The 24,408-nt window shown below is 42.4% G+C and overlaps 1 protein-coding gene and 2 pseudogenes across 1 annotated transcript; 1 reads left to right on the top strand and 2 right to left on the bottom strand.

Moving 5' to 3' along the window:
- Positions 1-24,408, top strand: part of LOC128577232 (Krueppel-like factor 4) — an 873,632-nt pseudogene that overhangs the window by 347,487 nt on the left and 501,737 nt on the right.
- The window catches only part of LOC128577233 (Krueppel-like factor 4), a 793,492-nt pseudogene that overhangs the window by 348,625 nt on the left and 420,459 nt on the right, over positions 1-24,408 (bottom strand).
- Positions 1,443-11,653, bottom strand: LOC128577235 (histone-lysine N-methyltransferase PRDM7-like). The gene is made up of 4 exons (XM_053579381.1): positions 11,596-11,653; positions 10,281-10,552; positions 9,840-9,907; positions 1,443-1,646 (listed from the first exon to the last, which is right to left on the bottom strand). The coding sequence occupies exons 1-4, from the start codon at positions 11,648-11,650 to the stop codon at positions 1,463-1,465; spliced, it is 579 nt and encodes a 192-aa protein (XP_053435356.1). The 5' UTR covers positions 11,651-11,653; the 3' UTR covers positions 1,443-1,462.

The raw sequence follows: 24,408 nt of genomic DNA, 5'->3' as shown, positions 1-24,408 counted from the left end.
TTTGTTTGTCAATAGAAGAAGAGTATCTAGGATTCCCCTGAAGGAAGTGGAGGCATTCCCTCCGTGATTGGCCAGGGACACACCCAAACATGCACACAAATACATGACACATATGTGCAGGCACACACACATATATACTTTCAACTCCTACATCCAGACTGATACACCTACCTGGAAACCCCCTCCCTTGCATGCATGCATGACATAGCACACATGTACCTATGAATGCACACACGTGTCCTTGTCAGGCTTTCACTACAAAGGTTACATGGCTGGGAGGAAACTAGTACAGGAACCAGGAGACGCCAAGGGAGGGGTGAGGCAGCAGAAGGTAAGGCACATTAGAAGAACCCACTCTTTCCCTAAAAGAAAGGAATTCCTTTCCCAGGCTCAACTCTGATTCTTCAATAATTGAACCAGATAGACTCCAGGCTTATACCTTTCCCTTAGGGGTTGGATTCTGTGGAGACCAGAGCTGAGTGTATGAGTTCCCTGTGGTCTTCCAGGACGCATCTCCCCTCAGTGATAACAGGGGAATGAGGTATATGCCTGGGCTTTAGATGTCTATGTAGAACAATTTATTAGAACAGAAGGTCAAAAATCCACCCATAAAACAACCATGGAGGGGATCCATATGGCAAACACAAGTCAGCTCCCCTGAATACTGAAGGACCCCTTACCACTGTTTTTATTCCTCATCTCTAGTCATGAAAGTAGAAGACTTTTAAATTAGTTGTGTCTGCTTTTTACACTTTTGGGGAATCTAAGGGGTCACTAGACTTTCTCTGAAGCCCTCTTAGAGCTAGACTATAGAGGTGTGTTTTGGCCACATTTGCTTTCTTGTGGTTGTGGAAATATGATTTTATTACTAATGACTTCCCCGCCCTTTTTGAAAATGTCAGATTTCTCCCCTGTGTGTGTCCTCTCATGTCCGTGGAGGTTTGACTTATGGCTAAATCTGTGCCCACATTCACTGCAGACATAGGGCGTCTCCCTTATGTGTATCTTGTGGTGTGTGAGGAGGGTTGACTTATGGCTAAAACTTTGCTCACACTCCCTGCACACATAGGCGTTGTCCCCTGTGTGTGTCCCCTGGTATGTGAGGAGGGTTGACTTATGGCTTAATCCTCGCTCACACTCCCTGCAGGCATAGGGCTTCTCCCCTGTGTGTTTCCTCTGGTGTGTGAGGGGGTTTGACATAATGAAGCTTTGCCCACACTCCCCATTTGCAATCTTTTACGATTCTTGAGATTCTTACCTTCACACATAATTTGCCAGTTTCCTGTGGACCCATATTCTGGCCTGGTTCTATCATTCTTTCACCCTCCCTAGAGCTCCCCATTTGTCCTTTAGCTGGGTGAAAAGATATCCCTGAAATCCTGCTCTGCTGTGTCTTTTCTGAGAGGGTTTTGACATTTTGTTGACTTCTTGGCTTTCGGTTTTGTCATTCCGGCCGGGTGGATCAGAAAGTTGTTGCTCCTGACTCTGATAGCCAGGGCAGGGATTCTCTGGTCCACGGTGCTTTCTTCCAGATGTTCCTGGGGAGATCTGAGAGGAGTGGGTGCCTTCTACATGTTGACTGAGGGACTTCTGACTGGAGAAGGCCAGAGAGCATGATGGACATGGATGATTCTACGGCTTTGCATCTGCTGAGAGAGGAAGTGTTCGGTCAGAACAGATGTAAACAATGCTGTCTGGGCCATCTACTTTGTGGTGTAGTAAAGCCTGTTCCACTGATCATTCTTGGGTATGTTAAAAAGGTAGATGCTCTCCCACCATGGGTCTGGTGGACCTTTCCTGTCCATTTTTCTTTTTCTTTTTTTGACATATACACGTGTTTATTAGGTTTCCGTTTTTTGTCTTCACAAAATTAAAGAGGCTTAAAATTTAATAACAATAACAATGTTTAAGATAAGGACTAGAAACAAAAACCTCATAAAGAATGAACAAACATAAATACATTCAGAAAAGAAATCAGAGAATTGCTGCATCAAAATACTAAGCAATAATAATAATAATACAAAGAAAAGTAACATTTGCATTGTCATATAAGAGTATGTCTATTATAGAATGCTTTAACTCTGAGATTCAGTATGCAATCATCAGTTAACTTCTTATTTTTTTTAAGTCTCAGAAAAAAGATAACTAGCATTTATAAATAAAAGTAAAAGATAATAAAAGTAAAAGATAATTTCAAAAAACAGATTATGCCAAATCTTACAGACAATAGAAAAAGGAGAAATCCTTCAAAATCATTCTACTTGATCTGGGTACATCTGATATTAAAATTGGAGAGAATATATTATTATAAAGGGGAAATTACTAACATATGTCACTTATGAATGAGGATGCAATATCCCAAACAACATATTAACAAGTTGAATTAAAAATTAATATTGAAGTAATGTACTTTGGTCAAAATTAAATCCAATTTATGTCAGAATTAGTCACAATTTTATTTTCTTGTCTTTTTTTTTCTTCTTCTTTTCCTTTCCCTCACCCACTCCCTCCTTCTCTATCTGGTCTCCCCTTCCCCCATTCCCCACTGTGTCAGTAATTGTCATTAATTGTTCCCATATCAAAATTGAATATATAAGATTCATACTTCTCCATTCCTGTGATGCTTCACTAAGGATGTGTTCCACCTCCATCCAGGTTAGTACAAATGCTAAAAAATCTCCATTTTTTATGGCTGAATAATATTCCATGCTATGCATATACCACAGCTTACTAATCCATTCCTGGATTGAAGGGCATTTAGGTTGCTTCCACATTTTAGAAATTGTAAATTGGGCTGCGATAAACAGCCTAGTACAAGTGTCTTTATAATAAAAGGTGTTGTTTTTTTTTTCCTCGATGGATGCCCAGTAATAAGATTGCAGGATCAAACAGGAGGTCTAGGTTGAGTTCTTTGAGGTTTCTCCATACTTCCTTCCAAAAAGGTTGTATTAGTTTGCAGTCCCACAGTAGTGCAAAAGTGTTCCTTTCTCTCCACAACCGCGCCAGCATCTGCAGTTTTGAGATTTTGTGATATAGGCCATTCTTGCTAGGGTTAGATGATATCTCAGGGTGGTTTTAATTTGCATTTCTCTAATAATTAGGGATGATGAGCATTTTTTCATATGTTTACTGGCCATTCGTCTGTCATCTTTAGAGAAGATTCTATTCATCTCTCTTCCTCATAGATTTATGGGATTGTTGGTGTTTGTCTCGTGGGTTAATTGAAGTTCTGTATAGATCCTGGTTGTTAAGCGTTTGTCTCATTCAAAATATGCAAATATCCTTTCCCATTGGGTAAGTTGTCTATTTGCTTTGGTTGTTGTCTCCTTGGCTGTACAGAAGCTTTTCGGTTTAATGAAATCCCATTTGTTTATTATTGCTGTTGTTGCTATTGCCATGGCAGTCTTCCTCATAAAGTCTTTCCCCAAACCAGTATCTTCCAGTGTTTTTCCTATTCTTTCTTTGAGGATTTTAATTGTTTCATGACTTAAATTTCAGTCCTTTATCCATCTTGAACCAATTTTTGTGAGTGGAGAAAGGTGTGGGTCCAGATTCAGTCTTTTACATGTGGATATCCAATTCTCCTAGCACCATTTATTGAATAGGGAGTCTTTCTCCCAGTGGACGCTCTTGTTTGGTTTATCAAAGATTAGGTGGCTGCAAGTTGTTGGTTTCATTTCCTGGTTTTCTATTCGATTCCAAATGTCTATGTCTCTATTTTTTGTGCCAGTACCATGCTGTCTTGACCACAATGGCCTTGTAATACAGCCTGTAATCTGATATGGTGATACCCCTGGCTTTGTTTTTATTACTAAGAAGTGCCTTAGCTATGCCGGGTTTTTTCTGGTTCCATACAAGACACAGAATCATTATTCCCAAAACTTGAAAGTAGGATGTTGGTATTTTAATAGGGATGGCATTGAATCAGTAAATTGCTCTGGGAAGTGTAGACAATTGTAACAATGTTGATTCTTCCCAGCCATGAGCATGGCATGTTGTTCCATTTGTTAATGTACTCTGCTATTTCCTTTCTTAGGGTTTCCTAATTTTCTTCATAGAGGTCCTTCACCTCTTTTCTTAGGTATATTCCTAAGTATTTCATTATCTTTGGGGCTATGGTGAAGGGAGTTGAGTCCTTATTAACCTCTCATATTGGCTGTTGTTGGCATTTACGAAGGCAACTGACTTCTGGACATTGATTTTATATCTTGACACATTACTGTACTTTTTGATGACTTCCAAGAGTCTTGTGGTTGAGGCTTTAGGGTTCTCTAAGTATAAGATCATATCATCAGCAAAAAGGGAGAGCTTGACCTCCTCTGCTCCCATTTGGATGCCCTTTATTTTCTTGTCTTGTCTAATTGTATTGGCTAGAACTTCCAGAACTATGTTGAATGGTACTGGTGACAGAGGACAATCTTGTCTTGTTCCAGTTCTAAGAGGAAAAGTTTTCAGTTTTACTCCATTCAGTAAAATATTAGCTGTGGGTTTGTCATAGATAGCTTTGATCAGTTTCAGAAATGTGCCACCTATGACTATATTCCTCAGTGTTCTAATTAGAAAAGGATGCTGGATTTCATCCAATGCTTTTTCTGCATCTATTGAGAGGATCATATAGTTTTTGCTTTTGCTAGTGTTTATATGGTGAATAACGCTTATAGTCTTGCGTATATTAAACCAGCCTTGCATCCCTGGGATGAAACCTACTTGATCATGATGTATGACTTTTTGATGATAAGCTGTAATCTATTGGCTAGGGGTTTGTTGGGAATTTTTGCATCTATATTCATTACTGAAATTGGTCTGAAATTCTCCTTTTTACTTAGGTCTTTTCCTGCTTTTGGTATGAGCATGATATTTGCTTCATAGAACGTGTTGGGGAAGATTTCTTCCTCCTCATTTTTTTGGAATAATTTCTGCAGTACAGGAGCAAACTCTTCTTTGAAAGTTTGATAAAATTCTGGTATGAAGCCATCCGGATCAGGGCATTTTTTTTTTTTTTTTAGAAGCTTTTTTATTGTTTCTTTTTTAAAGAGTTTTTTTTTTTTTTTTTTTGTAGAGACAGTCTCACTGTACCACCCTCGGGTAGAGTGCCGTGGCGTCACACGGCTCACAGCAACCTCTAACTCTTGGGCTTACACGATTCTCTTGCCTCAGCCTCCCGAGCAGCTGGGACTACAGGCGCCCGCCACAACGCCCAGCTATTTTTTTGTTGCAGAAGCTTTTTTATTGTTTCTTTAATCTCAGTGCTAGAAATTGGTCTGTTCAGGAGATCTATTTTATCTGGGGTAAGTCTAGGGAGAAGGTGAGATTCCAAATATTCATCCATTTCCTTCACATTGTCAAATTTCTGGGTATAAAGTTTCTGATAGTATTCAAAGATGATCTCTTGTATCTCTGTGGCAACAGTTGTTATTTCCCCTTTGTCATGTCTGATCGACGTTACTAGAGATTTTACTATTTTATTTCTAGTTAGTCTGGCCAAAGGTTTATCTATTTTATTTATTTTTTCAAAAATCTAACTCCTTGTTTCATTAATTTTCTGAATGATTCTTTTGTTTTCAATTTCATTGATCTCTGATTTAATTTTGAATATTTCTTTTATTCTGCTGGGTTTAGGCTTAGATTGTTCTTCTTTTTCCAATTCCATAAGATGGCTTGTAAGTTTGTTCATATGCTCTCTTTCTGGTTTTTGAATGTAGGCTTCTAAAGCGATAAATTTTCCTCTCAGGACTGCTTTTGCTGTATCCCAGAGGTTTTGGTAACTGTGTCTTCATTGTTATACTCCAAGAAGTTAATGATTTCCTTTTTTCTTTCTTCCAGCACCCAACTGTCATTCAGCATAAGGTTTTTTAACTTCCATGCCTTTGTGTGAGGTTGACCCTTTTCATTAGAGTTGAGTCCCACTTTTAGTGTCTTGTGATCTGAGAAGATGCAAGGTAGAATTTCAATTCTTTTGATTCTGTTGAGGTTTGTTTTGTGTCCCAGGATATGATCAATTTTGGAGAATGTTCCATGGGATGATGAGAAGAATGTATATTCTTTGGGATGGAGTGTTCTATAAACGTCTATTAAGCACAGTTGTTCTAGGGTCTCATTTAAATCTCTAATATCTTTGTTTAATTTCTGTTCAGAGGATCTGTCCAGCTCTGAGAGAGGGGTGTTGAAGTCCCCTGTTATTATGGTGTTATAGGATATCATATAGCTCAGACTAAGCAACGTCTGTTTCAAGACTCTGGGAGCATTTAAATTGGGAGCATAAATATTTAAAATTGAAATATCTTCGTGTTGTAATTTTCTCTTGACCAATATGAAGTACTATCATTGACTTTTTTGACTTTGGTTGCTTTAAATCCACATGTATCTGAAAATAAGTTTGCAACCCCTGTTTTCTTCTGAATTCCGTTTGCCTGAAAAATTGACTGCCAACCCTTAACTCTGAGTTCTAATTTGCCTTTTGATGTGAGTGTCTTTCCTGCACACAACAAATAGATGACTTGTGTTTTTTAATCCAATCAGCCAACCTATGCCTCTTCAGTGGGGAATTCAAGCCACTGACATTTATTGAGATAATTGATAAGTGTGGTAGCGTTCTATCCATCTTATTTTGTGAAAGGCCATTGCTTAGCTTTGTCTTTTGCATCATTGTGGAAACTAGGTTCTGTCCTTTAATTTCCAGGTTTTTACATTGCTGAAGGTCCATTGTGATGGTCAGTGAGTACAACAGGTTGAAATATTTCCTGTGAAGCTGGTCTTGTTGTGGCAAATTTCCTCAATTTTTGCATATCAATAAAAGATTTGATTTCTCAGTCAATTTTAAAGCTTAGCTTAGCGGGATATAGATTCTGGGCTGGAAATTGTCCTGTTTAAGTAGATTAAAGATAGATGACCATTGTCTTCTGACAAGTTTCATTAGAGAAGTCCATGGACCAAAGGGCTCTGAGTCTTCCTGCCCCAACCAAGCAATGGATTGCCACAAATCATAAAATAAAAATATGTCCTTCCGGCTCAGCACATGTAGCTCAGCGGCGAGGGTGCCAGCAACATACACCAGAACTGGTAGGTTTGAACCCAGCCCGAGCCTGCCAAACAACTACAACTACAACTACAACAACCAAAAAAATAGCCGAGCATTGTGGTGGGTGCCTGCATTCCCAGCTACTTGGGAGGCTAAGGCAAGACAATCTCTTAAACCCAAGAGTCTGAGGTTGCTGTGTGCTGTGACATCATGGCACTCTACTGAGGGTGACATAGTAAGACTCTGTTTAAAAAAAAAAAAAAATGTCCTTCCTCAGTCCACACAGCAAGTGTTCATGCTTGACTTAATGTCATTCCATCTTATAAGGCCCTTTTCAAACACAGTAGGAAGTCCTCTTTAACATGAATCCTTAATCAGACTTCTTACCTCCTGGATCTCCACCTTTATATCTCTCACCTGGAGACTGAGAAGCCTCTGAGGGGATCACTCACTACAGTCCATTTTCCGAAAATTAACCACAGCATCATCTCCAAGTGGAGAACCAAGCAGGGAACTGAAAGCTCCACCGCCATTCCCGTCCCACTCTGGAAACCCCCAGTGTCTTGCCATGAATCACTGACCCTGTGTTTCCAGGCTTCTCTGTGTCTCTCCCACTTGTGCTCTTACCCTCTCTGGTTCCTTCACCTGAGTGCTCTCTGACACCCTAACTCTTCCCTGCCCCAGGGCCATTGCACCAGCTCCTCCCCTTGCCCCGAATCCTTTTCCTACTGCTGTTTGCACCTCTCAAATGCCACCCCTGACTGGAACCTTCCCTGACCACCCTGCGACACCCCACCCTCTCGTTACACTCACGCCTGGGCACTTTTCCTTGACTAGTGTTCTCCAAAGCACTGATCACAGTCTGATATGCATGTGTCTGTGTGTGTGTGTGTGTCTGTGTGTATGTGTTGTTTCCTCATTCACGTGTCAGCTGCCCAGGAGCAGAGACTCTGAGCGTCTCCTTTAAGCTCCACTTCTAGCTCCCAGAAAGCTGGTACAGAGCAGCAATTCACAGACAACTAATTGGGATACTGAGTGAATGAACAACAATAGAAGCATATCACATAGCAATGTGGAGGAATTTAAAAAGAACAAACTAAACTGGTCAGAAGAAACTATCTTGTCAAGAGAGATGGTAGGTGAGACAACTTGCTTTTTTCCTTCACGGTTTTCAGCACTATCTGATGTTATAAATTTTGTGCCTGAAATGCTTAGAATATGAAATCAGAGCAAAAATCTAAAACTTTAAAAGTTGTTCCTAGAATTCAATGGAACATGACCTGAATTTTTTAATTTCAGAAGCACCTGACTGAAAATTTGACTAACTTTAGACTGTTTTACTCTACTTAGGAGTTGAGCTAGGCTGGGCGCAGTGGCTTAGGCCTGTAGTCCCAGGATGTTGGGAGGTTGAATAAGAAGGATCACTTGAGGCCTAGAGTTGAAGACTGCAGTGAACTACAATTGTAGCTAAAATAAAAATTAAAAAATGAAAATAAAAATACAGTGTAAGAGCTAAACCACGAGAATTCCCAAGGAGAAGCATTCCTTCCATTTCCTTCCTAAGGAGTCATCGTGGTACCCACCGTGCCCTGCTGTGAGTTCTTTCTTCCGCTTGCTGGCCCACGTGATGCCCAGTTTCTCGTCGTACTCGTCCCCATACCAGGTCATCAGTTCATAGCCTGGCCTGATGACCTGGCAGGCCGGATAGAAGATATACCTGTGGTATTGGAAGGCTGCCAGGTTCTGCTCCTCATCATCCCAGGCATAGTTCACATGCCTATGTTGAGCAGCAGAGGAAAAGAAGACAGGCAGTAAGTTCCCACCACCTGTCAGGCCCACATCTGGCTTGCTTCCTGGTGGTTAAAGCCTCCGTGCTCCAGTGCTGCACACTTCCCACTGCTCCTCAGACTGCCCTCTGCCCACACTCCACTCTTTTCAGTGTTCTATGAATTCCTGTCCTAGGTCCTGCTCACAGGCCTCATCCTGCCTGGAATGATCCCCCGCCACCTCTTTAGTCATTTTTTAAAGCCCAGTTCCAGACTTACCTCCACCTTCATGGGCCATAGGAGGAAGTGTCCTCTAGCTTCTTCAAACCCTATGCTAATTATACCACTGCACCTGCTGCTTGCTCACGTACTCTGTTTCTAGATTAGCACACACCATTCTACACTCAGTCCAAGTCGGCTTAGTCATGGTGAGAGGCTACCCCCAGTCTGTCCACAGTTTACCCAGATTCCGATAGAAACCTGGAGAACTGTCCTAGCAGAATAGCACAGAATAGTACATGTTTATTCGTATTCTGTGTCCCCAAGAAGATTTCTTGCCCTCACAGCTTAAAGATCCTTTGTTTTATGCTGTCTTGGCACTGTGTGTGTCTTGGAAAATAGGGAAATTATGGCATAATTTATATTCCCATAATTAAATGTTTCATGTCTATCTGCAGTACAGCCCCGGCAATGACATGGATGCATGATCTGTTCAAGTAATGAACTTCGTTTTCAAACTGGAACATAATAAGTGCTTAATAAATGTGGATTAGATAAAATAAAATGTGAATTCAGTGTCCCCGGTGAATCTAGGCTCTTCAAAGATTTGCTGCATCAATTTTATGTATCATAGAGATTTATATTTTGATAAAACTCATAACATTCATATTTTTGTCTCTTTTTCTAAATGTGGGTGATGTGCAAGTGCATCATATGGAGAAAAATAGAGGGAGAGGATACAAAAGCCACTGAAGGATGTGTGATGCAAAGGAAAGGAAACTGGGCTTGTGAGAGACAAACACCCTCTCTGGAACCCAGAAAACTACTGTCCTTACCTCATCCAGTTGCCCCGAGATTGATCCTTCCCATCTGCAATCTCATAGCAGTTTCTTCCCTTGGTGATCTGAGTTTCAATAAAACAAGTTAAAGGCTGTTTAGAGGGTAGTAATCAGATGACTTAGTTTTCTCTCCTGTCATGAGTGCCCCGGGAGACTGTGTGGACTCAGCTGTTAGCCTTAGGTGTCAGCTCCAAGTCTGAGTCCCACCGTCCTGTTGGAGCACAGGCCCACAGGGAGGATGCGCCTCTTTGGGCCCTGTGCCCCGGCATGCTCTCTGACCTTTACGTTGGAGTTCCCTGTCCATGCAGAGACCAGTGGGCACACAGAGCTCACCGTGTTATCTCTGTGCATGTCCTCCCAGGTAGAGGGTGACTTCCAACCAAAGGCACACAAGGGATGTGGGAAGCCAGAATAGGGGAAAGGGTAGGCACTTCTCACCTGCCAGGCGTATCCACTTCTGGGTGCCCCTTCATCTTCAGTGATCTGGCCCTCATAAGGGCCAAAGTTCAGCCCCAGTTGCAACTCAGATGCCTTATTCCATTCTCCAAGCCCAGCCCGAGGGATGCCCAATTGTGTAATACTCAGCCCAGGGGGCAGGGTCAGGGCTGCGCGGTTGGGATGCCCCACGTCCACTGCAGTGTCCTTTACAAATATAGGGGGCCCATGAACAGCACAGTGGTCAAGGAAGAAGTTCTGACACTTCTCACAATCTGGAAGGGAGAGTGGCAGCAATTAGGATAGGTGTAGTTCATGTTCTTGACATAAAGCACTTCACACAGAGCCCAGTGTTCACATCATTTAGCCTCACTCCTGTACTCCATGTCAGCAGACTAAAGGCAAGTTTGGGGGGCCAAAGGATGAGATGAAATTATTATATAAGGACACAACAGCCTTATGTGTGAGAAGGACAAAGGGTCACTCACAGGGATAGTCATCAACCTGAGGCTCGCTGACCTCTTTGTATGAATGGTCATACATTCTTTCTCGCATGTTATACATCCTCACTTCAATCTCATTTTTTCCTGAGATCTAAGTTGGGGAAGAGTAAGTGAGTGAAGGTGGGAGTCTGGGGTACTCCTCCCGGTTAAATCAGAAAATGTGAATTCTCCTACCATTAAAGTATCATTCATTCTTCTATAGACTCCCCTCCCCCAACCCCCAACTACTGGTTCATGATAAGAGAGAGGAAGACTCCACACCCACACTGAATACAGATGCCTAATTCACTTTCACTTTCTGGCTGTTCCCATTATCCTATTCCACTCCCAAACTTCTTACTTATGACACAGTTTATTCATACATTCATTCATTCACAAAAGATTTGTTGAGGGCACACTACATGATAGGCATGGAGCAAAGGCCGGGGCACTAAGAAAGCACGGTCTCCATTATCACAGATGGATTTCCCGGACACCTTGCATGTATCGATTCTTTTCTATTTGATGTCATGCTTTCACACAATCCATGAGGTGTGTATCCTTACCTTCTTTTTACAGATGAGCATTCAGGAGGTCTGATAAGTTAGAACATTATCCCAAGGCCCCAATGCTCCTATGCGGATTATAACCCAAGTGTGTGACTTCAACGTGAATGTTCTTACTTGCTATTCAGTACTGCACCCAACTTCTGGTCTCACAGCTTAGTCCAGCTTAAGCCCAGGCCTATCCAAAGTCAACCCCGTATATCTAGACCATACTCATCAAACTTCTAAAGCATAGAGGGAGACTAAAGTTCCCCAATTATTTTGTCTTACCTGACTTCTGTCTAGAGTGCTGTCCAGAGGCACTTGCTTCTCTGGGAGGGGACATGTGTTTCCGGTGCTGCTCTGAGCCACTAGTGTTCAATGAAATCACTGGTCCTGACAATTCTTTCAGACTAGACTCGTGACTTAATGGCGCCCTGGGCATTCCCTTCCATGTGAGGGTCATATATTAAAAGACAAAATGCATTTCTTTAGTTATTTAGGGCTTGCAGTGTGTTTTCACATGCATGACTTTAGTTAATACTTCAATAATCATTAGAAATGGCCAGGTGTGGTGGCTCATGCCTCTAATCCTAGCACTCTGGGAGGCCAAGGCATGTGGGTTGCCTGAGCTCAGGAGCTCCAGAACAGCTAGAACAATAGTGAAACTCTGTTTCTACTAAAAATAGAAAAACTAGTGAGATGTAGTGGTGGGTACCTGTAGCCCTAGCTACTTTGGAGGCTAAGGCAAGAGGATCACTGGAGCCCAGTAGTTTGAGGTTGCTGTGACCTATAATGATGCTTCAGTACTCCCCCCAGGGTGACTCTGTGAGACTCTGTCTCCAAAAGCCCAATCAATAAATCAATCATAAATAAGAATATTTAGAAAGGCCCTGGGTTCTGAATCCTAGAGGAAATAGGGAGGTCCGAAGAGGGCAGTAAGTCCAGGACTACAGCCCCTGCTTTATGGCTCTGTCCCTTCAACTTTCTGCCAAACTGTGCCATATAAGTGAAGGCAAAAGAGGGAGGTTACTTGACAAGACTAGCTGGGGAACCGACAGTGTCTCTAGACAACTAAAAAAGGGATGCTACAAGTTACAAATTGCAGTGTCCTAGAAAGAATATTTGACTTTGGGACTAGATTACTTAGTTGGTTTCCGTTCCAACTCTGCTAGAAATAGGGTGTGCCATCCTATTTCACTTCAGTTTCCTGATCCATAAATTGCCATATGTGCTAATTTTTAGTGTCACAGTGACCATCAAATGGAATAATGTTGGCCAAAGTGTTTTATGGGCTATTCAACAGTATACATATCAGAGTCATAATTTCTCTCATGGTCCAGATACCAATTTTCCCTCTCAATCATCTGCACAGTTTCGATCTAACGCAAGGATACTATCTGCAGCATTCTTTGATCCTGTTACTTGTTTTTTAATTTGTATGTTTGGAATCACTCGTTCAGAAAACATTCAAGGGACGCTCACATTGCTCACCATGCAAAGGCAGCAGGTTGAAACAAGTGATTCCAAACAGCATGAGAGTGGCCTAAATGAGCCTAGAGGAAGGAGCCATTATTCCTCCTACAGGAATAAGCATTTGGAATTGGTTCAGAAGGATATATTTCTACTGAATAGTGTATTACCTATATGAAGTCCTAAGTTATTTTGTTTGTTCTTTGTTCAGTCTTCAAACCCGAAGCCCCTCGGGGCTGGAACCTGGTTGCTTTTATCAAAATGAGTCCCCTAAGAGGGGAGCGACCCCATCCCTTGTCATCTGGGACAATCCCTAGTACACCCTGTCTGAATATCTGTGAGCTTCCCTTGGTCAGAGCATCTTCCTGCATCTCTCACTTGACCATAACCTCTGGGAAAACTGAGGTTGGAAACTCAGTCAGATGAATGATCTAGAAATAAGACAGAATAAATTTTATAAAACAATTAAACTTTTAATGAGCTCCTAAGTGCTTTAGGGAAGTTTTGGATTAGACAGCAAAAACACTAAACGTGATCTCAGGTGTATAACTGAATATTTTTGTACCACACCTTCCTCATCCATAACGTAGTTATAGTTTTAGTGCCTACTTCACAGGGTTGTTGACAGGTTTCAGTGAATTTCTTCAGGTGAAATACTTAAAATAATTCTAAAGTAGTTCCAAAATAAGACAATGATAGCAATTATTGCTACTGTTCTTATTAACTGTGAAAATGATGATAATGATGTGAGGCAATGTGCTAAAGAGACCAGGAAAGGAGGGAGCAGTTGCAAGACACTCTGTGCATTCTCCTTCGATTACCTGTGAGAAGACTTTCTTGTCAGTAGGGTTTGGAAGACACTCACCTTCTGGCGTTTACTCTGTTCCATTCTGAAGGCTATTGTTTGCCTAAAAGGTGATAAGAAACCAGGGGTTTGGTTGGTAAATGTTTCCAGATTCTGGAGATTCTCATAAGAAACGGGGGTTTCTGAACTAGCGAGTGATAATTCCGAGTATTAACCAAGGGTTATTTGAAAATGTTTTCTGAAATCTCCTTAAGACCTATGCTTCTTTTGGAGACATCGCTTATTTTCTTAAAATGTTTCTTTCAAAATAGGAAAAACTTCAGCTCTGCTTCACCCTTTGTTCACAAGGTATATATTATTTTTATTAAAAAAAAATAAATTGACTTTAGCGAGGTGTAGTGGCACGCACCTGAAATCCCAGCTACTCAGGGGGCTGAAGTGGGAGAACTACTTGCATCCAGGAGTGTGAGACTAGCTTGAGAAACATAACAAGACCCTGTCTTTGGAAACATAAAAAATAAAATACAATAAATTGGCTGGCTTTTCACAACAAATACACTAAACAAACTAGGAATAGAAAGAAATTATCAGTGAGGCGCAGTGGCTCATGACAGCAATTCTAGCACTCTGGGAGGCCGAGGCAGGTTGGTTGCCTGAGCTTATGATTTCGAGACCAGCCTAAGCTAAAGAGATACCCTGTCTCTACCCCATTATAGTGGGTACCTGTGGTCCCACCGACTCAGGAGGCTAAGACAGGATGATCTCTTGAGACCAAGAATTTGAGGTTGCGGTGAGCTCTCAGCATTCTACCCAGGCTGACTGAGTGAGATATCTTGAGTGACTCTGTCTCACAAAAAAAAAAATAATAATAATAATAATAATAAGGAAATGACCTCATCATAAAAAAAGGTCATATAGATAAAACCCAAATCTAACATCATACTTAACTGGGAAAATTTAAAAGCCTTTCGTCTAAGGTCAGAAGCAAGGTAAAGATCCCTCTCTTGTTACTTTTATTCAACATAATACTGGAAGCCCTTGCCAGAGGAATTAGGCAAAAACAAAGAAATATGAAGCATCCAAATGGGAAAGGAAGACAGACATTTACCTCTGTCTGTAAACTATATACTCTTCTACATGGAAAACTAGAAAGAGTCCACCAAAAAACGCTTAGAACTAATAAATGAACTCAGTAGGGTCACAGAACACATCAGTTGTGTTCTTATACACTAACAAGGAACAATCTCAAAAGGAAATAAAAAATAATCCCATCTACAATACTATGACAAAGAACAAAATACTTTGGGATAAACTTTACCAAGGAGGCAAAAGTCTTGAACACTGAATACTACACAATATTCAGAAACATAACAAGGCATAAACTAAAGACACAAGTAAATGGAAAGGCATCCTGTATCCATCATCGGGAAACTGAATGTTGTTAAAATGTTCACACTATCAAAGCTGTTTAAAGGTCCCATGCCATCCCGACCAAAATGCCAATGCCATTTATTATGGAAATAAAAAAATCCAAAACTTTAACAAACCTCCAGAGATCCAGAATAGCCAAAACAATCCTGACAATGAACCAAGTTGAAACCCTCACACCTCCTGATTTCAAAACATATGTCTGACAATTCTGTGGACTCATCCTAGAAAAAGTGCTACATGCCTCCTTGCTGAATACCACTGCAGTCCCCTTGAAGCTCTCCCCTTGGAAAGCTACACATACGCACTGATGCCAGTGCCGAATCCACCTTCAAAGCAATTTGGGAACACTTTTCCTGGAATGGCCTTTAATGCCATCGTCCTATTACCCTTGATGTCATCAAAATATCTTCTTTTGAAGACTTTCTTTATCTTCAGGCAAGAAAAAAGTCACTGGGGTCATAACAGGTGAGTTGGGAAGGTGTTCTAATACAGTTATTTGGTTACTAGTACTAGCTAAAAGTTCCCTCACAGACAGTGCTAGATGAGCCAGTGCCTTGTTGTGATGTAAGAGCCATGAGTTGTTAGCCAAGACTTCCAGTTAAGAGTTTCCTAACTGGCTCTCTGTTGTTACTCACTTGGTCTGCTATGCTTCTTGTGGCCAGCCGACAAGTGTGATAAATAATTTAACAAATTCTTGCGATGTTTTCCTCAGTAATACTTGTTACTGGCCATCCTGACCTCTCTTCGTCAGTCATGCTTTCTCTCCCATCAGAAAAACATTGAATTTATTTATACACTGCCATTTTTAATGGCATTATCCTCATAACCTTGGGTTAACATGTCCTTCCTTTCACTTCCACTTTTTCCAAATTCAATAAGAAATATAAAAATGTTTGTTCATTGATCTAATTCAAACACTGACCTTCCCACAACAGCACACAAAAACATGCAAGAACAATACTGAACACACAACCACATGTCGACAACCACCTGTCGACACAATCAAAACTGTGAGACAATGATACACCAAGGTTATGAAACCTTACTGAGTTGTTTACACAGTGCTGCTAGTGTAAGTGCACAGTAATAGGTTCATGAACTTAGTTCTCAAACTTGTCCAAGAAAGCTATAAAAACAGAAAAACTAGCCAGGTGTCCTGGTGAACGCCTGTAGTCCCATCTACACAGGAGGCTGAGGCAAGAGGACTGCTTCAGCCCAACAGTTTGAGATCACTGGCGTCATGGCATATTCCCAGGAGTATGAGGTTGCTGCGAGCAATAACACCACCGCACTCTACCCAGGGCAATACAGTGAGATTCTGTCTTAAGAAAAAAAGAAAGAAAGAAAGATATGCAAATGAAAACAGTACTCCCTTACATAAACGCAGATATTGAGATCAATGGAATGGAACAGAGAAGCCAGAAATAAACCCTTACATATAGGGTCCAGTGAGCTTTGCCAAGGATGCCAAACCACACAATGGGGGAAAAGGACCGTCTCTTCAAGAAATGATGCTGGAAAACTGCATACTCATTTGCAAAGGAATGAAAATGTACTCTTATGATACACCATTTATAAAACTGAACTCAAAATGTATTAAAGCTTGAAATTGAAGACCGGCAAGTATAAAACTCCAAGAAGAAAACATGGGGGGAAAGCTTCATGACATCAAAATGAGGAATGATTTCTTGGATATGATATGAAAAGCATAAACAACAAAAGCAAAAATAGACAAATGGGAGTACATTGAACTTAAAATCTTTGTAGCAAGGGCAACAATGAACAGAGTGAAAAGGCAAGCTCAGAATGACAGAAAATGTATGCAAACCACGTATCTGATAAAGGGTTTATATCGCCAGGTACAGTGCTGTTGGCCTGTACAACTATGCATTCAGGAGGCTGAAGTGTGAGGATTACTTGAACCCAAATGTTCAAGACCAGCCTGGGAAACATAGTAGGACCACCCTATGAAAAAAAGAAAAAAGTAGAAGATGAATGGTTAATAGCCAAGATATATAAAGAAACCCTAAACGTCAATAATAACAAGAACAAATAGCAAAAGAAATGAGTGGTAGAGACTGAATTTTGTTTCCCGCACATTCATATGTTGAAGCCCTAATCCTCAATGTGGTAGTATTTAAAGATGGAGTCTTTGGTAGGTCATTAGGGATACAGGAAGATGATGGGATTAGAGCTTGTATAAGAAGGAGAAGAGAGAGCTTACTTTGCTCTCTGGCTATGAGCACACAAAGAAGAGTTCATGTAGCACACAGTGAGATGGAGGCTGCCTACAAGTCGGGAAGAGAACCCTCATCAGAGCCCAACCATGCTAGCACACTTAGGTTTGTATTTCCAGCCTCCAGAATTGTCAGAAAACACACTGATATTGCTTAAGCAATCCAGTGTATCCTATTTGTTATGGCAGCCTGACTAACTAGTACAATGGGCAAAAGACTCCAATAGACATTTTTCCAAAGAAAATGTTATCAATGGTCGAGAAGCATATGAAAGGATGTAAAACGTCAGTAACCATCAGGGAAATGAAAATTAAAACCACAATGAGATTATCACCTAACACTGACTAGAATGGCCTCTATCAAGAAACCAGTAAATACAAAGTGTGGGCAAAGATGTGGAGAAATTAAAACTCTTAGTCATTGTTAGTGGATGTCGCAGTCTATCTTTCATGGCTACGTCTGAATACGATATTCTGGGTAGTTTATAAAGAAAAGAAGTTTATTTGGCTCATGATTCTGGATTCTGGGAAATCCAATAGCATGGCACTACCATCTGGTGAGGGCCTCATGCTACATCATGACATAGGAGAAGGGCAAATGAACCTGTGAGACAGAGCTAGACAGGGAAGGGCCAAACTCACCTGTTTGATCATGAACCCACTTCTGCAATAATTAATCAATTCATGAGGGTGGAACCCTCAAACCTAATCACATCTTAAAGACTCTGCCTCCTAATAGTGTCACAATAGCAAGAAAGTTTCTATTGCATGAATGTTTGACGGAACATTCAAACCACTTCAGTGGAAATGTAAAATGGTACAGCCACTATGAAAAATAGTATAGACGTTCCTCAAGAAACTAAAAACAGAACTATTAGAAATACTACTTCTGGGCATATAGTATCTCCAAAATAATTGAAAATAGGATTGCAAAGACATACTTGCACATCCACGGCTATTATAACATTATTCTCACTAGCCAAGAGATGAAACAACCTAAATATCCATCAACAGATGAATGTATAAAGAAAATTTGGTATATATTAGATGGAACATTATTTAGCCTTAATAGAAAAAGAAATCTCGTCACATGCTATAACATGGGAGAACACTGAGGACATTATGCTATGTGACATAAGCCAGTCATAAAAAGACAAATACTGCCTGGTTCTACTTTTATCTATTCCAGGGAGACAGACTCTTACTCCGTTGCTCAGGCTGGAATGCAGTGGTGTCAGCCTGGCTCACAACAACCTCAAACTCCTGGATTCAAGCAATCCTCCTGCCTCAGCCTCCTGAGTAGCTGGGACTACAGGTGCCTGCCACAGTGCCTAAGTTTTCCTATTTTTAGCAGACACAGGGTCTCACTTTTCCTCAGCCTCATCTCGTATTTATGATCTCCTTAGCACATGTCATCCATTGTTGGGCTCCCAGAGTGCTAGGATTCCAAACCTGAGCCTCCACATCTGGCTGACTCTGTCTTATAAAATGTCCTGTGAAATCAGTAGAAGAGGAAATGAGCACCTCATCTGTATACATACCTGTTGGCTGTATTTAAAAGCCGCCAGTAGGTAGTCCCAGCTACCTGGGAAGCTGAGGCAAGAGAATCTCTTAAGCCCAAGAGTTGGAGGTTGCTGTGAGTGTGGTGCCACGGCACTCTACCGAGAGTGACATAATGAGACTCTGTCTCAAAAAAAAAGAAAAAGTAAATAAAACAAAAATAAAAATTACAAAAAGAAAAAAAGAAATATATATTTCAAAAAAAAAAAAAAAAAAAAAAGCCACCATTAGGCCCGGCTTGGTGGTTCACGTCTATAATCCTAGCACTCCGGCAGGCCGAGGGGTGGATTGCCTCACCTCACCTGTGATACCAGCATGAGCCAGAGATAGACTATATCTTTAAAAATAGCCCAGCGTTGTGGCACACTCCTACATTCCCAGCTACTCAGGAGGCTAAGCAAAAGAATTTGAGGTTGCTGTGAGTTGTGACACCACATCACTCTACCGAGGGCAACAAAGTGAGACTCTGTCTCAAAATAAATAAATAAATAAATAATAGTGCCAGCACCCAAAGTGCAGACTCACGGTTTGCAATGCTGTATTTTCTCAGCCCTGGTGCCAATGATGGATCCGCTGCGGCTCCAGGTGTGCATCTGTGGACCTTGGTCCTCTCAGATCCGGGTGGTCCACACGGTGGTCCTGTTGACAAAAGCCCTTAATCGCAGTCATGTAGGACTGTAGCTCTCAGGATCAATGTGGAGGACCCAGCCTCACTACAGCCTGGTCTGGTCATTAGCCGTAGCCTAGGCCCTCTAGAGCAGGGTGTGTCCATCCTCCACTCCCCAGGCCATGAAGCCAGATCTTCTGCCACGAGGAGCATTGGTTTCCGGGCCTGGGCGTGTCCAAGGGTGGGAGGGTGTTGGCGCAGGTTATCTTCCCGCGTTTGGGAAAGGGGCCGAGTGCCTGGGTAGCGTAAAGCCACCGTGACCTCTGTGTGCTACCCACAGCGCCGGAGAAAGACTTCCCACACAGTGATTGGAGTAGAAAGAAGAGACAGCCCTCTGGACAGAGTCCTCTCATCCAAACTGCCCAGGGGACGTAGGGTCCAAAGCAGCTAGAATTGCTGATCCTGCATAATGAAGCAACATGTTCTTCAACAACTGATCTGTGTCCTCATTCTCGCGTACTCCTCCACCCCCAGCAGGGACCCCGGCTCTCCCTGTCGCAGCCACTAAGGGCCATCTCTCTGAGCCCCTCACTTTCAGGCCATTAGTACTGGGCCTGGAGTACCCAGAGGCCTCTCCCCTCCACGACCCCATTCATGGACTCTCGGAGCTTAGCACCCCCGGGCATACCAGGAGACAGAAAATCTGCTGCCCATATCTGCTCCCCAGCCTCCTACCTCCTGCCATGGCTGCTCCGACAGGATGAGGGGCGATGCCGACCCTGTGGGGCAGGCACGGCAGCAGTCATTCCTCCCCAGGGCTGCAGCCTCCTGGTCTCACCAAACCAGCTGGGAATTGCCCTTCAGGGCCCATCTCGCTGCCCCTCAGGTAGGTCCCATGGGCTTTGTCCAGGAGGGTCCCGGTTAGTAATGAGGGCGCACAGACCTGAAGGAACTCAAGACCCCGGAAGTTTCTCCGGGGTAGAAGTCGAGCTGGAGGAGGGGCAGGGCGGGAAGTACGCAGGAGTGTGTGTGCGCGTAGAGACGTACGGGGCAGGAGCGTGGGAGGACGGGAGGAAGTCATGCGGGTGGGAGGGGTCAGGGAGCGGGCTGTGGCTGGCCGTGACGCCGCCTTGTGGGCTGGGGGAGGACGTGCAGGGGACTGGGACCAGGACCTAGGGCAGCCCAGGGTGTGTTGGTGTTGGAGGTGTGACCAGCAGGTCCAGTAGACCACCCCGGAGTTCCGGATGCATGGGCCCGTCTCCCTCTGGGACGATAAGAGACCCAAAGGATTTTGATAGAAAATCCTCTGCAGGGCAAGGACGGTTTTCTGATTCTGCCTGCCCTGATGCTCATCTGACCTCACCTCAGTTTCTTCACCTATGAAATGAGAGCAGAAACTCCCAAGGCTGTTGACGTGGCTGTGTGGGCTAAAGCGAGGCTCTCTGAGCTGTCGTTCTCATGCTTTCCCTAACTGCCCCCTCCTTACCTTCCTCTACCCTCCCCACAACCCCACAGAGTCCACGGGGTAGAAGGTGCTTACTCTGCAGAGCGTGAGGAAAACAAGCAGTAGAGCCCTGTGCACAGCCCTAAATCCATCGTTGTGTTACATTTACATAGCATATTTGGAGAACTACATTTGGTTTTAGATAATCTATGAACAAAATAAGGACATTCTCAATTTAAATCTGGAAAGCTCCACGCCATAGTGTTAGTTTACTGGCTGTCTTGCTCTGGGATATGGACACCTTATTCTTGCCAAGTTGCATTTTCTAATCATTTGATAGTGAGCATAGTAAGGTTAAGGATCAGGTCGCTCCAAGGAAAAGGAAGGAGAGCCTCTCAGCAAAGGTGGAGAGTGTTCTGGTTACAAGCACCTTTGAGGAAGTTAGGAAATATCCACTTGCCATCTAAATTCCCATGACTTTTGGCATGGCTTCTGTCAGTAGGAGATAACACAGAACTAATGATCACTCCCGTTATGGAAATGCCCATGGTTGCCAGAGACAACAAGCAACCGGGCTGGCCCCCTTGGGAACCTATTAAATAAACGAACTCAGTCACACATGAGGGTGCTCTGCAGGCATTTAAAAAGATTGAGGTGACAGGGCACAAAACTGCATGTAATAAAGGGGAAGCCTTGGAAATTTATATATAGATGTGGCTTTATTACGAAGATAGCTCACTTAATCCACACAGCAACCTCTTGATGTTAAATATTCTCATCACTGTCCTACAGAGGAGGTACTAGCCCATCTTTGGATCTGAAAAAAATTATAATAAAATACAAAAACATTTCAAAACAATCAAGATGCAGTGTGGGGTGTGAGATATCTAGTTATGAAAAGATGAGCGGTGCACAATCTGAACAGCTGTACATAGTGTTTGCCATGCCCTGTGACAAAGGGAGGCACAGGCTGGACACCCATCTGGGAGGTCATCTCAACAGTCCAGGAGGCCCCACACTCTTATCACCACCCACCGCTATCAGGAGACCTGTGTGCAGTGGCTCTTCCTACTCACTTTGTCCTCCCTGTGCAGACTGGTTCATGTGGAAATGACAGCATTTCTGAATCAATGTCTGGCCAGTTGACTGGGTTTCAGGCCCCACACTCTTAACACCACCCACCGCTATCAGGAGACCTGTATGCAGTGGCTCTTCCTGCTCAATTTCTCCTCCCTGTACAGACTGGTTCATGTGGAAATGACAGCATTTCTGAATCAATGTCTGGCCAGTTGACTGGGTTTCAGGCCCCACACTCTTATCACCACCCACCGCTATCAGGAGACCTGTATGCAGTGGCTCTTCCTGCTCAATTTCTCCTCCCTGTGCAGACTGGTTCATGTGGAAATGACAGCATTTCTGAATCAATGTCTGGCCAGTTGACTGGGTTTCAGGCCCCACACTCTTATCACCACCCACTGCTATCAGGAGACCTGTATGCAGTGGCTCTTCCTACCCACTTTGTCCTCCCTGTGCAGACTGGTTGGTGTTGAAATGACGGCATTTCTGAATCAATGTCTGGCCAGTTGACTGGGTTTCACCATATCTGGTACCTGAATGGGATCAACTTGCAGTTTTAAGGCAAAAGAGCGTGCTGCCCCCACATTCTCAGGACATAGTGCTGACAAGTTTAGTTATGTTCCTCAAGTCTTCCTCTTCCCAGTACATTAGGGCACACACAGAAGCCAAGACTATGACACCAGCTTTGTGTATTTGTTGTGGTGGTTGTTGTTGTTGTTGAGACAGGGTCTCACTCTGTTACCCTGGGTAGACTGCCGTGGCATCATCGTACCTCACAGCAACCTCAAACTCCCAGGCTGAAGTGATCCTCTTGCCTCAGCCTCCCGAGTAGCTGGGACTACCATGCCAGCCAGATTTTCTATTTTTATTTTCTAGACTGATTTCATGACGTTTTATTGACAAAATAACAGTTTAATACCAAGCTTTTCTGAAGGCATATATCTAATCTATTGCCTCAGTTTTGTTTTGTTTTTTTTTTTTTTTTTGTGTGTGTGTGTGTTTTCTACTTTGAGCTTTAATGATGTCTGTAAGTAGGCAGGCAAAAGTAGTGATGGGGTAATCTGATCTCATGCTTCAGATGGTCAGCAGATAACTCAAGATGATGGGGGGGGTTCTTTTGCTACCTTGGTATTAGTCTACATGAAATATTGTAGAATTTATTACAATCTTTTAAAGTTCTAGACCCCAGGGACAGGACTTCTACATTAACTAAATTGGTAATATGATTACGTGCGTGGTCAAGCCCATTTGCCCATAGAAGCAAGGTACTAAAATTATGATGCATCATAAAATGTGTAATGAGGTTAATATGAAGTATTTTCAATACACGGAATATGGGGTTGGAACTTAGAATAATGATGCTTGAATTTCTCAAATACACCTTTCAAGAAATATCAAATTTTGGAATTCTGTTACTACCATTCCAAATCCAATAAACCATCTATCTCTGATCGTGATCTCCAGATCGTGATGAGATCTGGATTCATATACAAATAATGCATTCAGGAAGTGCTCCCAGGGGAAACCAGTAGGGAGTAGGAGAGGGAGGCATGGAAAGGAAGGGCGTAAGTAAGGATGCACTTTCAATCAAACTCCTGGGCACAGCCTGGCCTTGTGGAAAGTTCTGGAACATAAAATATACCTCTGCACTTCAAAGGTAAGGACCTAGGATTTCACACGCTTCCCCCCCCCGGATTAATATTAAATATACAAATATCGATTGCATACCATTAACAATTAGAGAATTAAAGTTAAAATGACAACACAAAATATGAAATACATAGAAATAATTATTTAGAAATATATAGAATTTCTACATGGAAAATTTCTGATTATTATTAAAAATATAAAAAGACACATGTCTATATATATTGCAAAATTGTTATTAATGGTATATATATTTGTTCTACCTGTTTAGGTATTCCTTCAGTTATAACTCGGGTTATTGTCTTTGTCGAGTTATCAGTATACCACATAGCAAATTCAGTTTTCTCTGGGGGTTCAGAAGGATTGTAGCGAATACCAGAACCACTGGGGAGGGGGGCATGGATATCTGATATTGGGTGTTATTATATATACAAGTCCCTTTAGGCTTTCTTGGACATTCATAATAACAGTAAACCAATAACACAATTTTGACAGTTTATCTAGTTGGAGTTAACTTTTGGATACATTTTTCACAACTTTCATCATGTCTTACACCTGAGATTAAAGAGGCAAGGTGAAAAAATCCAAAGCAAAGTGTCATTAATCAGTCACACGCCGCAGCTGCTCATCCTCAAGCTTCTGCTATGCATAGACCAGTAAGCTCCTGGTATGTGACTGGGGCAGGGCTGTAGTTTGTTTTTTCAGGGTAAAACAGTGGGAATGTTCTGGCTGTCACTGGACCATCCACTCCCCATCTCTGGTTGGTTGCACATGTGAGTACTGTATTCGGGGAAGAATGCCATTCACCTTCACTGCTGTTGGTT

Source organism: Nycticebus coucang, chromosome X, assembly GCF_027406575.1.
Source record: "Nycticebus coucang isolate mNycCou1 chromosome X, mNycCou1.pri, whole genome shotgun sequence".
Lineage (NCBI taxonomy): Eukaryota > Metazoa > Chordata > Mammalia > Primates > Lorisidae > Nycticebus > Nycticebus coucang.
Note: the sequence above shows the minus strand (reverse complement) of the source record. Positions and strands in the feature narration are given on the sequence as shown.

Excerpts from the sequence above, each read along its gene's own strand:
- LOC128577235 (XM_053579381.1), bottom strand. The coding sequence starts at position 11,650 with ATGTCCCCTCCCAGAGAAGCAAGTGCCTCTGGACAGCACTCTAGACAG. Across the intron at positions 10,553-11,595 it reads GCACTCTAGACAGAAGTCAG|ATTGTGAGAAGTGTCAGAAC; the intron begins GTAAGACAAAAT and ends TCTCCCTTCCAG. Across the intron at positions 1,647-9,839 it reads TCTCGGGGCAACTGGATGAG|ATGCAAAGCCGTAGAATCAT; the intron begins GTAAGGACAGTA and ends CTCTCTCAGCAG.